The sequence below is a fragment of the Crotalus tigris genome, unplaced genomic scaffold (assembly GCF_016545835.1).
Source record: "Crotalus tigris isolate CLP2741 ecotype Arizona unplaced genomic scaffold, ASM1654583v1 scf7180000017550.10884619, whole genome shotgun sequence".
Taxonomy (NCBI): Eukaryota; Metazoa; Chordata; class Lepidosauria; order Squamata; family Viperidae; genus Crotalus; species Crotalus tigris.
In genome coordinates, this window is record NW_024096468.1 from 3,500,922 (window position 1) to 3,514,435 (window position 13,514).

The 13,514-nt window shown below is 39.7% G+C and overlaps 1 protein-coding gene across 7 annotated transcripts in view; it reads left to right on the top strand.

Annotated features, from left to right (window-relative positions):
• Window positions 1–13,514, top strand: part of ATP2B4 (ATPase plasma membrane Ca2+ transporting 4) — a 172,380-nt gene that overhangs the window by 104,092 nt on the left and 54,774 nt on the right. For all 7 annotated transcript variants that reach the window (XM_039340462.1, XM_039340472.1, XM_039340453.1 and 4 more), the window contains one exon: window positions 10,262–10,459. In XM_039340462.1, coding sequence (XP_039196396.1) covers window positions 10,262–10,459 — 198 coding nt within the window. The remainder of the gene's footprint in view (window positions 1–10,261; window positions 10,460–13,514) is intronic.

The following is a 13,514-nucleotide window of genomic DNA, read 5'->3' on the forward strand; positions in this document are numbered from 1 at the left end:
CGCTCTGCCATTCCGTTGGTGGACGGGTGGAAAGGAGCCGAAGTTGCATGGCGGAACTCAGAAGAAGTAAATTGAGGACTGTTATCTGAAACCAGAACATCTGGAAGGCCATGAGATGCAAAAATTCCTCTCAACACCTGAATAGTCTTGGCAGTAGTAATGGAGGACACAGGAACAACCTCTAGCCACTTGGAATAGCTATCAACAACATCCAGGAAGAATTGCCCCTGAAAGGGCCCAGCATAATCTATATGTACCCTAGACCACGGGGTTTGAGTTTCTTCCCACCTATGAACTGGGGCCTGAGGCATTTCAGGCCGGGACTATTGGCACCTGTGCACCTGGGCCTCGGTAGCTCTATCAAGGCCAGGCCACCACAAATGGCTGCGCACAAGCACTTTCATCCTGACTATACCAGGTGTCCCTCATGTAGAGAGATTAAGATTCTAGTCCTCAATGAGGCTGGGATTACTACCCTGCTACCCCATAACAGGCATCCCTTGAAAGTGGATAACTCATGCCTCTTGTGCCAGAAGCTTTGGAACTCAGTATCAGGCACTTGTCAGGCCATCCTGACAACACCCATGTCAGCACGCGTGTAAGCGTGTGATCAGTGGCAGTTTCTGCAGCTACATCCCTAGCATTGAGGGGAAACTCAGGCAGTTCTTGAATGGACAGAATATTAACAGCTGGAGAGGATCAGGCTCCAAGTTTGGCAGGGGTAATCTACTCAGGCCATCTGCATGACCCATTTCCTTTCCAGGCTTATGAATTAACATGTAGTCATATGCTGACAGGAAAATGGACCATCTCAGCGTACGAGGAGACAGGATATGTGGAGTCTGTTTGGTCGTGGTAAACAACCCCAACAAGGGCTTATGATCAGTATAGACTGTGAAATGGCGGCCATATAAGAAATCATGAAATTTCTTAATGCCAGCCACAACTGCTAAAGCCTCCCTGTCAATCTGAGTGTAATTTCGCTCTGCAGAAGACAGGGTCCTGGAATAATAGGCCACAGGGACCTGTGTCCCATCAGCCTTCAGGTTGCTAAGTACAGCTCCCATGGAGATGCATCGCAGGCAATGCAAAGTACAGCTCCCATGGAGATGCATCGCAGGCAATGCAAACAGGTAGCTGCTCATTGAAGTGAGCTAACACTGCATTAGAAGTAAGCAAGGCTTTAACCTCATTGAAACTTTTTTCATGGACTTTGGTCCATTGCCAACAGGCTTGTTTGTCTAAGAGCCTGTGTAAGGGTTTTGCTATTGCAGCTTTATGTGTCAGAAATGCATGGTAAAAGTTTAATAGTCCCAAGAAGGCTTGTAGCTCACCCTTGGGGCCTGCTGAATAGCTTCCAATTTAGATTTAGAAGGGTGAATGCCTTGAGCATCTATCCTGAATCCCAAGAAGTCAGTAGAATGGACTCCTATCTTACACTTGTCCTTCTTTAACTTAAGGCCTGCTCTTCTAAAACGAAGCAAGACAGCCCTTAATCTCTCTGCCAAGTTTTGGGACGATTCCCCAGCAATGAGAACATCATCAAAATATGGGCAGACTCCAGGAATACCCCAAAGTGTGTTCTCCATGACACTTTGGAATATGCCAGGGGCTACATTCACCCCAAATTGCAATCTCTTTACTTTGAAAGCTCCTCTATGATTTACAGTGGTTTGAGCCTCAGCAGCTGCCTCATCAATAGGCAACTGTTGATAGGCCTGTGCCAGGTCAAGCTTCGCAAAAATGCTCCCCCCCCCCTTAGGGAAGCCAGGATGTGGCCTACTACAGGTACTGGATAAGCGTGCTGCTGCAGCACCTTGTTTAGTGTGCACTTGTAGTCTGCACATATACGTATGTCCCCATTAGCCTTTAGAGGCGTTACTATGGGGATTTCCCATGGACTAGAATCTACAGGTTCTAAAATGCCCTACTGGAGCAATTTGTCTAGTTCAGCATCAATCTTACCCTTGAGGGCAAAAGGTACCCTCCTAGGCTAAACCCTGATGGGCGTTATGGTTGGGTCTAACCGTAATGAAACTGGAGGCCCCTTGTAGGATCCAAGCTCAGAACTAAACACATCTGCAAACTCCTTGCAGACTTCTGCCAAGCTCCACATTTGCAAATTGTGCAGCCCAGTAACCTGGATTCCCAGAGCCTCGAACCAATCGAGTCCAATAAGATTCGTGCGTTCACCCCCAACAACCAACACATCTAAGGGACCTTCAAAATCCTTGTACTGTACCTTAAATGTGGCCTCCCCCTTAACACACACCTTAGAATTCTGAAAGTCTGTGAGTTTTACATTGGATAGTCTGAGTTTAGCTCGAAGGCCACTGCTGCTGCAAATTTTCCTAAATGTGTTTAGGGAAATAATGGAGAGAGCGGACCCAGTGTCCAACTCCATGGATAAAGGAACCCCTTGCAACCTTACTTTAAGGGATAGTTTCTTCTTTAGGGGTTTATGTGTGTCTGTCCTGAAAATACTCCTGTGTGATGCGCAGAAACCCACCCTATTTTGGCTGGGGACCTTGGTACCTTTCAGATGCAATTCTTCATGAGGTTGGACCTTCTGGCGCCCCAAACAGATGGCTGCATTGTGGCCTTGCTTGCCACACGCTCTGCAAATGGCGGAACAGAACCTGCATTCAGTTTGCTTGTGGCGTCCTCCACACCCGAAGCATTGAAGGGATGCTTTGTCCTTGTCCTTCTGCCTCCTTCCAGCTGGCTGGTAAAGTCTATTCACCTCTTCTTCAGGATCCGCATCTGACCCTTCTTGGATATCCTCTTGGTGGACGGTAGCAGTTTATGGAGGGCTCCTGGCGGGCCGTAGGGTCTTCACAGCCCCGCTCGCTGCTTCCTCAGCCGTCACGTCTCGAAGAGCGTCTTGGAAAGAGACATCTTCTTTTGCAAAAATCTTCTGCTGTAAGTCTCTGTTCCTTAAACTGCATACAAAATGATCTCGCAGCCTCTCTTCCAGATCTTTGAACTCACACGGTCTGGCTGCTCGCCTCAAGGCTGCAATAAAATCCTTAGCGGATTCACCTGCCCTCTGGTCCCTCTGCTCAAATGCATGCCTCCAAGCAATAACGGACAACTTGGGCTGGAAATGTTCCTTTAGCATTTTCTTCAAGTCAGTATAGGTTATTGACTCTATAGATGCAGGGGCCACCAGATTCTCTGCAATTTCAAATGCTTCCTGTCCACAGACGCACAACAAAGTTGCAGTCTTCAAGCCATCTTTTCTAATCTGATTTGCTCTGAAGTAACTCTCAACCCTTGCAATGTAGGAATTCCATCTATCTGGGTGTGAGATATCAAAGTCAGATAAACGACCAATCTTCGCCATCCTGTAATTCCTAACCTTCACCACTCGCTCCTCTGAAACTTGTATTGGGGGAAGAGGTCTTTCAGCTGAACTCACCCTCCAGCAACGCTGGAACGCTGATTTTAATGCCGTCTTCCCCTTTCAGGACTTCCTGGGTAAGTCTTTACAGCTTCTTGTCTTCAGCTTGTAAATCCATCCCACCTTTTTCGCCAGTGTTAAGTCCTTCTAATAATGGCGAATGATGAAGACACATCTTGTAAGGAACCATTCTTTATTTCGTTTTCAGCCAAAACACCAACAACGAACAAAGGCACGCAGGCCTCTTTTTATATGACCAGATCCCTGGACACAGTGGCAACAAAACAGGTGCTTTTCACGCCTTGCACATGTGCGCAAAGCCAGCGCCGCTCAGTCTGGTCCCGGGCAGCTTCTGCAATGCCCGGGACCATTGCAACGTCCCAAGCCTGCATTTGCAGGCTCAGGACACAACAGTTCTCTTCTTACAATGTCCTCTTAGAAGGCTGGCCTGATTTCACAAGGGTATCTTTTAAACAAAAACCAAATATATCCCTTTCCCAGGCATTTTACCCACTTAATCTGGTTGTATCTACCCCCCACCTCTTGTTAGAGGTTATTTTTTATGAGGTGGTTGTTTTAGTTCCTCATTCCCCCAGAGAAACTTTATTCAAAACCACAGTGAGGTAGGAAGCTTCTGTTCTTAATTAGCTGCAGTTTAGCAACAAATCAGAAGTTTAAATGATGGCTAGTCTTTGGTTGAAGTTGACGCTGGTTTCATAACACATTCACAATAGTATGTTTAAATGTTGTGTTTGAGTGTTCCCCCACAGTTAATGGCTCCTGCTACAAGTAACTCAAGAAAGATGCAGTTTCCATCGATCGGTGATTTGTAGGTACATTATGTGAATGCAAACCATATGCTATTTCTATTTGCTGCAGATTGCAGTATAAATGAAAAATCTAGTTGAAAGTTAACCTGGCTTATCAGAAATATTACCGCCTTCATTAGCATCAATTGCAAGCTATTCACAAGTGATTTGGAAGCTGTGCTTATCTAGCCGTGTGCAATGTACAAGTATGGTACAATCACTGTTCAACATAACCATACAATAGTGAACTGTAATATATTTAACAAGGCAAATTTACCTGCATCAGAAATCCATAGTTAAATTACACTTTCTCAGATTTAAATACAATTGCAAGTCATGGTGAATTTTAAAATGGAAGTAAATGCTTCTGAAATCTTTGGGGCCATGCATGAGTACATTCACTTTATCATCAGCATAATAAAAATTAAAGTGATTAGCAAACCTAACCTCACCATAGGCTGTGCTTCCTGCCAGCATTTTGGCATATTGGCTAAGAATTATACTAGTCCAGTACATCTAAAAGGTATCAGTTTGGGATGGTGGTAGTATTTTTTGTATTGTTTGACTCCCACCCTGAAGATCACTATCATCAGTGTGCATGCAGAACCTCCCTTGATGAATTCCAAGCTCTATGAAACACCTGGGTCTTTAAAGCCCTTTTTATTTATTTTAAAATTGAATGGAAAATTAGTACAGTATGCTGCAAAAGCTTAAAGGTAGTGTAGTCAGTGTATTTACTCTGAAGTCAATCTTAGTAAAAATAATAATAGGAACTATCACCATCAGTGATTTTGCTGGATCTTTGTCCCCCTGTTCAGACAAAATACAAAAGGAAACTGGGGTGGTAGAAAGTAGCCTAAGAGAATTAGAAAGGATGATAGGGAACAGTTTTTGATTTTTTTGGTTTATCAGTGTTTGATGACGTTTGAGGAAAAGAGAGCTTTGAGAGACTATATGACTTCACTGAACATGTTTCAACCTATTAGGAAAAAAAGGGATTGACATGGTAAAACTGTGCTTGCCTTGCTTATGTTTAAATAAATATAGCCCCAGAGAAATTTACAAACAAGTCTTTCCTCCCAGATAGTACGGAGTTTCATCCTCATCTTCTCATCATCCAACCCTCCTTGTTTTCCCAATGCTGCTAGATTTATTATTTTCCAATAAGAAAAAGAAAGTAAAAATAATAAATAATCCCTGATGTGATTCTTATTAATAACACATAAACCTAAGGATATGGAGAGTGCAAAAAAAGAAATGATCTCTCTGTCACAAAATGCCTTCAAGGAAAGAGAAGAGCGCTGCTGTCAAGTCCAGCATTCTGTTTCCATGGTAGCCAACCAGATGTCCATAAGAAGCTCACAGGAAGACAAGAGTGCAATAGCACTTTCCCATACATGCCTCCATAATTACTGCTGCCTCTGGTGCTGAGCCAATACATGGGTGTCATAATATCCATAAGCAAAGTTGTATAATCTCTTTTTGGCAGAGTTAGAGGCTATTCCTAAACCATGTAATAGACAGTTCCATAGTTTCATGCTTTATGAGAGTGTTTACCTTCTTTGAAGATTGCTACTCTGCCTCAGGGCCCTGGCCGGGTCTTTGGATGGTTTAGTGTCATAGTAACTTTTTTTTTTAAATTCAGCATCTCTTGTGCCCGCTTCACTCTTAGGATCTTGAAACACTGGGTAACATTCAAACTTTCCTTAAAAGTGCTGCACTGTTTTAGAACAGCTTGTTTTGGGTTAAAACAGTGATTCTCAACCTTTCTAATGCCGTGACCCCATAATACAGTTCCCCGTGTTGTGGTGACCCCCAAGTGGGTGTGGCCACCAATAAGAGGGAGTAGCACAGCTAAGGAAAAGGGGAAAAAATGGCGGACTGCATTGTTTGGCGACCCCCATGAAATGGTCTTTCGACCCCAAATGGGGTCCCGACCCACAGGTTGAGAACCACTGGGTTAAAAACAAAATGTATTTTTCTCTGGTGTGTGTGTGTGTGTGTGTGTGTGTGTGTGTGTGTGTTGAGGCCAGCAGATTTTAGTAATTCAAGAAGGTTCTTCCTTGACTTGCCCCTTCATGCATTTTGCGGGGGCAGGAATGTGGATCTCTGAGGAAAGTTTGACAAGTATTCCTGAATTTGTGGGGCTGCTGGGAATCCAGAGGAGCATCCCATCTATCACAGAAACTGACATGCAGGTGGTTACTATGCAGAACCATTATTCTGACCTTTTCTGACTGAGCTAGGCATTATGAGAGCTGCCAGGAATCCAATTCTTGAATGTTTTAAGGGTCAGTTCCAAGTTTTAGTTCCTCTGACAGCAGAAAGTTGCAGCGATGATCTTGAGAAATTGAAACTTGTACAGCTTTAAGCTGTAAGAGGCTTGGTTGATAGAGCTGTGGCTAAGTATGAATATAGTATGTACACACTTTCTTTTTCTGCCAAGGTTTTTGTTTTCTTATCCCTGGACAAGTCCATATACTCTCTTGAGGAATATCAGTTCTGCCCAGAGGCATTTGAGTATTCATTAAAATTAGTTTGCTTGGTCTTCATAAATAAAAGCCACCGTATAACAATTAGTTTGTTGAGCTAGGATCATGGAAATATAAAACCTAGCCTATCGTAAGAAGTTGTTGGACAGATGAATTTCTGTGCTCAACATCCTGAAGAAGACTAAACCCTTTTTGTTTTTAGATTTTTGGGATGGCAATGTACCAATGGAGATATGTAAATATTTTTATCTGGTAAACCACTAAAGGAAAAAAATGGAATGTTATTCTGAAGAAAACTCAGAAGAAATCAGTTCTTTAAAACTGTCATTTCATTGTAGTGAAATTACTTCAAAATATGGGTTGATTATAAAAAAAATTACAATGATATCTTCAAAGCTAAACCTCATTCCTCCCATTCCACCCCACTTTGTGTTTGCGCATCATGTGGGAAATGGTTTGATTTTGGTGACATTCTATTAGGACAGTGGTTCTCAACCTGTGGGTCGGGACCCCATTTGGGGTCGAACGACCATTTCACGGGGGTCACCAAACAAGGCTGTCCGCCATTTTTTCCCCTTTTCTTTGGCCACACCCCTGGCACCTGGTGATGTATAAGTGGTTGGGGGTCACCACAACATGGGGAACTGTATTATGGGGTCGCGGCATTAGAAAGGTTGAGAACCACTGTGTTAGGAGGACCAAAGAGAAAAACTTCCTGCGTGAAATGCTTTCAGCAATAAGTCAAAGGATAGTATGAAAACCAGAGGCTATTAACTTTTAGTAATGTTTATTTATAAAATGTTTCAGAGATTAGATGAGTAGTGAATAGTTTGGAAAAAATATTTTTAGACTTCTTAAAGTTCCCAGTGACAAACTCTTTTAGATCTCTGAGGTGTTTATTCCCTGCCATTTTTCCAATCCAGTAAAACAAAATCTTCAGGCATACTGCATATACTAACATTACATGATTTGAATTTAGCAAAATAAAGTACTCAAAACAGATGTTTTCTTTGTAATATTTAGGTTTTACCTAACACCCTCTATAGCACTGTGATTCTTGTTCCTAAAGACGAGGAAGTACAACAGCACTGCCATCTGCTTTCAGTCTACTGGTGCAATCCTCTTCCCTCAAAATTGACCCATTTTCAGTCTGGTTATATAAATGTAGCAAAATAAATAATTGCAAGTTTTGAATGTATGTTAACTTACTATAGTGCTTAAATGCAGGTTGTCCAGTTTCAAAAATTTATAGGTTGGTGGTAAGTGTTCATAATATTGCTTGACCAAATAAGGTGATGAAATCTGAAGTGGAGAAGAAGGACAGCAGTTGTTTCACCCTTTGGCTGTTCCCATTCTTCCATTCTGTGCTGAAGAAAGTTTTTCATGTTTATTTGGTGACCATGAAATTGGCTGACCTTACATGCAGTTCTGTCAACCTTTCTCTGTACCTCGCTGATAAACTAGAGTGAACTTCCAACTTTATACACGAGCAAAGCCAGTCACTATTTACATTCAAACTTGACAATTTATTCTCCCCATTTCACCCCATCCCCATATTCCATAACAGGCCATAATATATTTGCCTATGGGAGTCAGCTAACTTTTGGGATGGCATTGCTCTTCTGATGAAATGGCCTAGCAGCCATAAAAGAAAGAAAAATCTTTCCTGACACAGGTATATAGGTTTGAAAAAATCAGTTTTGCCTTTTGGGGATTTTATAATCCTTACATAGACAACCCTCAACATTGTATATAAATGCTTTCATCTAAATATATCATTTTTTGTGCAATTTGATTTTTTCTACTCACAAAACCATAAATAAATATGAGCACATCCCATTATAGCTTATCGTGATGTGAGAATATTCAGAATGGTGATCTGATGACCTGTGTTGTTGTTGATCATAATTTGAGGGAAAGCAGCCATTTATTTAAATCAAATTTATATGGTTGCCCATCTCAATAAGTGACTTTGGACAACAAATAGAATTAAATTAGACTGCGTTGGTATTTCTATGACTTTTAACAGCTGCTTTTGATAACACTCTGAGATAATATGATTCAATAAAAATACAGAGTAAGCCCTATTATAGGTAGCTATTTCTATCCCTCAAGCAGTCAAAATATCATTCTCACGGGGGAAACTCTTAATGTAAGAAAGCAATGTTTAAATATAGGAATGAATTATTTCACTTATTCTTACAACATTTGAATGAATGTATGTAGGAATTTAATTTTTAAGGTGCAGGTGTACCTATTTAATATTTCAAAACAGTCCCATAAATGAAATCACTTATTCAAATAAAGCAATTTGAATTTCTCTCCATTGATTTTATGCTGTTGTCTTAATACATTTTGTCCCACGTTTTCCAGAATCATATATTTTCCACACAAGTGGGAAAAAGAACAGGTTGATAATACTTTAAACAGCTGTGTGAAAATCAGCATAAAACCCAAAAGACAGCTGCATAGATCACTATCAATATGTTTAGCTGTCATTTAGTACAGTTGACTTTGGCCTAAGTTATTGAGAAAAGTTAAAATAAATTGAGAAGGATATGAAAAGAGGTTTTCCTAGAATGCAGACCATGAGAAATTTTCTCAGGCTGATGCCATTGTGATTTCTGCACGACCTTGAGAAATTGCAAACATGTTTTCTAGCATTTTCTTCACAGACATATGAATTGAAGCTTGTTTTGTGTAATAGTGGTTTTAATTGGGTACGACTTTTAAATTGGCTGTTGTGAGCGGAAAGTGGTAGTAACTGCTCCTAAATCTTAGTATTAAATTTACAGGAGAAATCAACATTCCCTCTAGATATGTGGAGTTCAGTTCTCAGACTTCTCAGCAATGGCCATGTTAGTTAAGAAATTCTGAGTGTTGAAATCCCAGAAGGATACCCAGACTGAGGAAAAATTAGGTCAAGCTTGGGTTCTCCAACAATGTTGTACACTGAAATATCTGTGGGACATACGTAGCCTTCCTGTTTATAGTTTTAATAATGCTGTATGAGTTATTTTGCTGAAATGGAATTTAAAGTGAGAAAAGAAAATGCCTGTTTCTTTTCTAGTAAATGGAGCAAAATAACAACAATAGCAGCAGCAGAAATTGGGGGTGCCCATTTTTCATAGCAAATATCTGATTCTCTATTTGTATAATCATAAACTAATGCAGCAGAAGATGGTGCACAGCATATCGTAATAGCGATGTTGTCCATGACAGACCTAAATATTGGAACAGATGCTCTGAACTGCCAATAGGTAGAAATGTTCAATTTCAGAGATACTTAGGTTCTTCAGAGCTATGGTGCATGTTTTTGCCTCTTTTTGTTCTGGTTTTCATTCCGTTCCCCAGGTTTTCAGCTTATTTTAGACAGTATTCTTCCATTAGATTTATTTGCAGGCAGAATTTAGTACCAAAGAACACTATGTTTTCACTTGCAGGAAATTATTAAGTTGTAGAAATATTGGACAATATGGAAGATGCTTTAGAGAAAGAGATGAAAGGGAATTCATTTTCTTGATGTAATGTTTAATTTCCCTTTTCCTTGCTTGCAGGCTTGTCTGGGAACCCAGCAGATCTAGAAAAAAGAAGACAGGCATTTGGCCAGAACTTCATTCCACCCAAAAAGGCCAAAACCTTCCTGCAGTTAGTTTGGGAAGCATTGCAGGATGTCACATTAATCATCTTGGAAATTGCAGCCATAATTTCTCTGGGTCTCTCTTTCTATCATCCGCCTGATGGTGACAATGAAAGTAAGTGAACTGCTTTTTCTCAGTAAACATTGGGCAGATAGAGGTATCTCTGCTGTGATCCAACAAGGCTGTTGTACATCCCTGCATATATTGAAAAAGCAAAAACGTGTTCAACTAGTTCACTATTTCTGTCAGATTATTAGAGCAGGTTGCTCACTGACTTCAGTGCTGAAATTACAGATGACAGGAGAACAGATTGGGAGGCAGAGAAGGTCAAGGCTAAGGAATGCCAGACCAATCTCTCCTACAGCTTAAAAATGGGGCCCTGGCCAGCTAAAATATGTCTTTCTTTATCCTAAGGGCTTGCTGTTTCGGAATGGATGGTTCACCTTGTGACATTTCATAGAAACAATATTTTTGAGTATGAAAGACTATTGACTGTTTCCTAGATCCCTCTGTGAGAATGTTGTCTGTGTTGAGTTTTCATTAGCTGAATGGTTTAATATTCTTTCATTCTTTGTTCTTTCAGTTTGATGACTATTAAAATATAGATTTTGTCTCTTTCTCCCTGCCCACCAGTTGTATTTGTTCCTGGCAGCACTTTTAGCTTAGTGTACAATGCTGAATTCAGGGTAAGGGTAACATAACACCTGATCCAAGAATGTACTCATTTGACTGATTTTTATTGTCTCAAGCTTCACAAACCCAGGAAATTGGATGCTAATAGGCATGTCCCATGATTGAAGTATTAGAAGATGCATAAAAGTAAGATATTCTATGTCATTGATACTTGATTCTATAAAGGAAATGCATATTTTGCATGATGTGGCTTCACTTTCTTAGCTTTGGTTTAGCCAACATGGGTAAGCTTTAAGTCTTAAATTAACAAGAGGGTTTTTTTTTTTTTAGGAAGAGGAGGGTTATCAATATCCACCTGAAAAATTCCTGTTCTTGCAGAGAACACAGCTTCTCTGGTGTTTGAAAAGAAAAAAATAACACTAATATCATCCATCATTACCAATGTATCTTAATGAGTTTTTCTTCTTAGGTTTATTATGATACTAATGATTTCTTTCATGGTGAATGCTTTCACAGTTTTGTCTGAAATTTGTGTTTCTTATATAAACTAGATATTCCAGTAACTATATTTATTTATTACAGTGAATTGAAAGAACAGAAGAAAATATTTCTAATTGAACTAAGCAAAATTTTAAATAGGGACCAAGGTTTTGAAATATCTAGAAGCTTTTTTATGCTAAATTATAATAAAAAGGGAAGATCCTGGGTTGTTTATTATTTAAACTTCCTTCTCTAAGTTTACAATGAAAAATTTAAACTACAAATGAAGACTGCAATTATATTCTGATTGCCCATTAAAAGAAATAAAATTTATAATCTAGTACTACTGTAGGCTGTTTCTGTTTAATTTCTTATACACATCCTTGTGCTGGCATACAGCATGGAGGCCTTTGCCAGTAACTTTTGAATTGCTGCTCAGAATTTTATAAAAGAAATGAAGAGTTGCCTTCCTTCACAATTCTGAATAAAGTATATTTGTTGGCATATCATCTGTGTTACTAACATTTGATTGAAATAGATCGTATACATGTCCAAAAATGGCTTAAAAAGCAGTGTTTCCCTCAATTTGAAATAAGCTTATATTGTAGAGTGCATAAAATCATAAATGCCAAGTTTATAAGTTTATTTTCATAAGAAATAGAAATATAAGACATTTAACTTTTTATTGTTTTTGGAAACCACATTAACTAAAGTTATATTGATGCACCCATTAAAAGGCATTAAACAAGCCAAGTCCCAGGTAGTAAATAATGCCATTTTGTTAATTAAAAAGTAAGGCAATATTATTTGCAGTAATTTAAAGGTTTTATTTTTAAGTTTATAACGTGCAGCATATCAAACTTTAATAATATATAAGACTATATTTGAGTGCTGATCTACTGAAAGAGTTACTCAGTATTATGTGAGTCATACAAAGCCATAAAATAGAAGATGGACTTTTAGCTGGTGACTATTGATCATACAATTGAAAATACTATGATCATGTTGATATTCAAATAATCACCTGGATTTAGGTGAGGATCAATGGTAAGATATGACACTGTAAAAGGTATAAAGAGAAAAATGCATAAGAGTTTACAAGGCAACTCTGTAAGCCATGTAATTTTCAAATTTGGCAAGTTTGGGATGTGTGGACTTGAATTCCCAGAACTCTGGCTGGGGAATTCTAGGAATTGAGGTCCACACATCTTAAAGTCTGAAAAACACTGCTTTAAGCCATTCAGCAAAGAAAGAAGGGGGAATATTTGCTCCTTTCTTGGTTATATCGGTATTGCTGCTGTGAATTGGTGGTTGAAACTTAAAGTGTATTTCTGAGACCATGGAGACTAAAGAAAGACAACTGAGAAGGAAATGCTATGCCCTGTCTAGTGATTTTTAAGATATCCAGAAGCTTCTTGCTTTGAGAAGATCAGATCCCTTACTATTTTATCAACTTTTAACTAGGGATTTCTTTAAAACTGAAACTGGCTAATTGCTGCTTGGAGAAGGCATCTCTGTGGCTGATTTTGACATGGTGAGAAACCCAGCAGAGCTTTTTGCTGTGACTGAAATTTGTTTGCTTCAGTTTTCTATGGAAAATTTCCATTGGAAGTTCTAATTTCATTGCTGTAACCCAATCCGGCCATCAACCCACTCTTTTTTAAATGGAGATGATGGCGGTAAATCCTTGGAGTTGTAAACTGAGAATAGAACAGAATAGAACACAATAGAATAGAGCAGAGCTGGAGAGAACCTTGGAGGTCTTCTAGTCTAGCCCCCTACTCAAGCAGGAGAACCTATGCCATTTCAGATAATGACTGCCTAGTCTCTTCTTTAAAAAACTCCAGTGATGGAACACCTACAATTTCTGAAGGCAAGCTGTTCCACTGTTAATTGTCCTCACTGTTAGCAAGTTTCTCCTTAATTCCAGGTTGCTTCTCTCTTTGGTCAGTTTCCAGCCTTTGTTTCTTGTCTTACCCTCTGGTCTTTGGGGAATAATTTGACCCCCTCTTCTTTGTGGCAGCCCCTCAAATACTGGAATGCTGCTATCATGTCA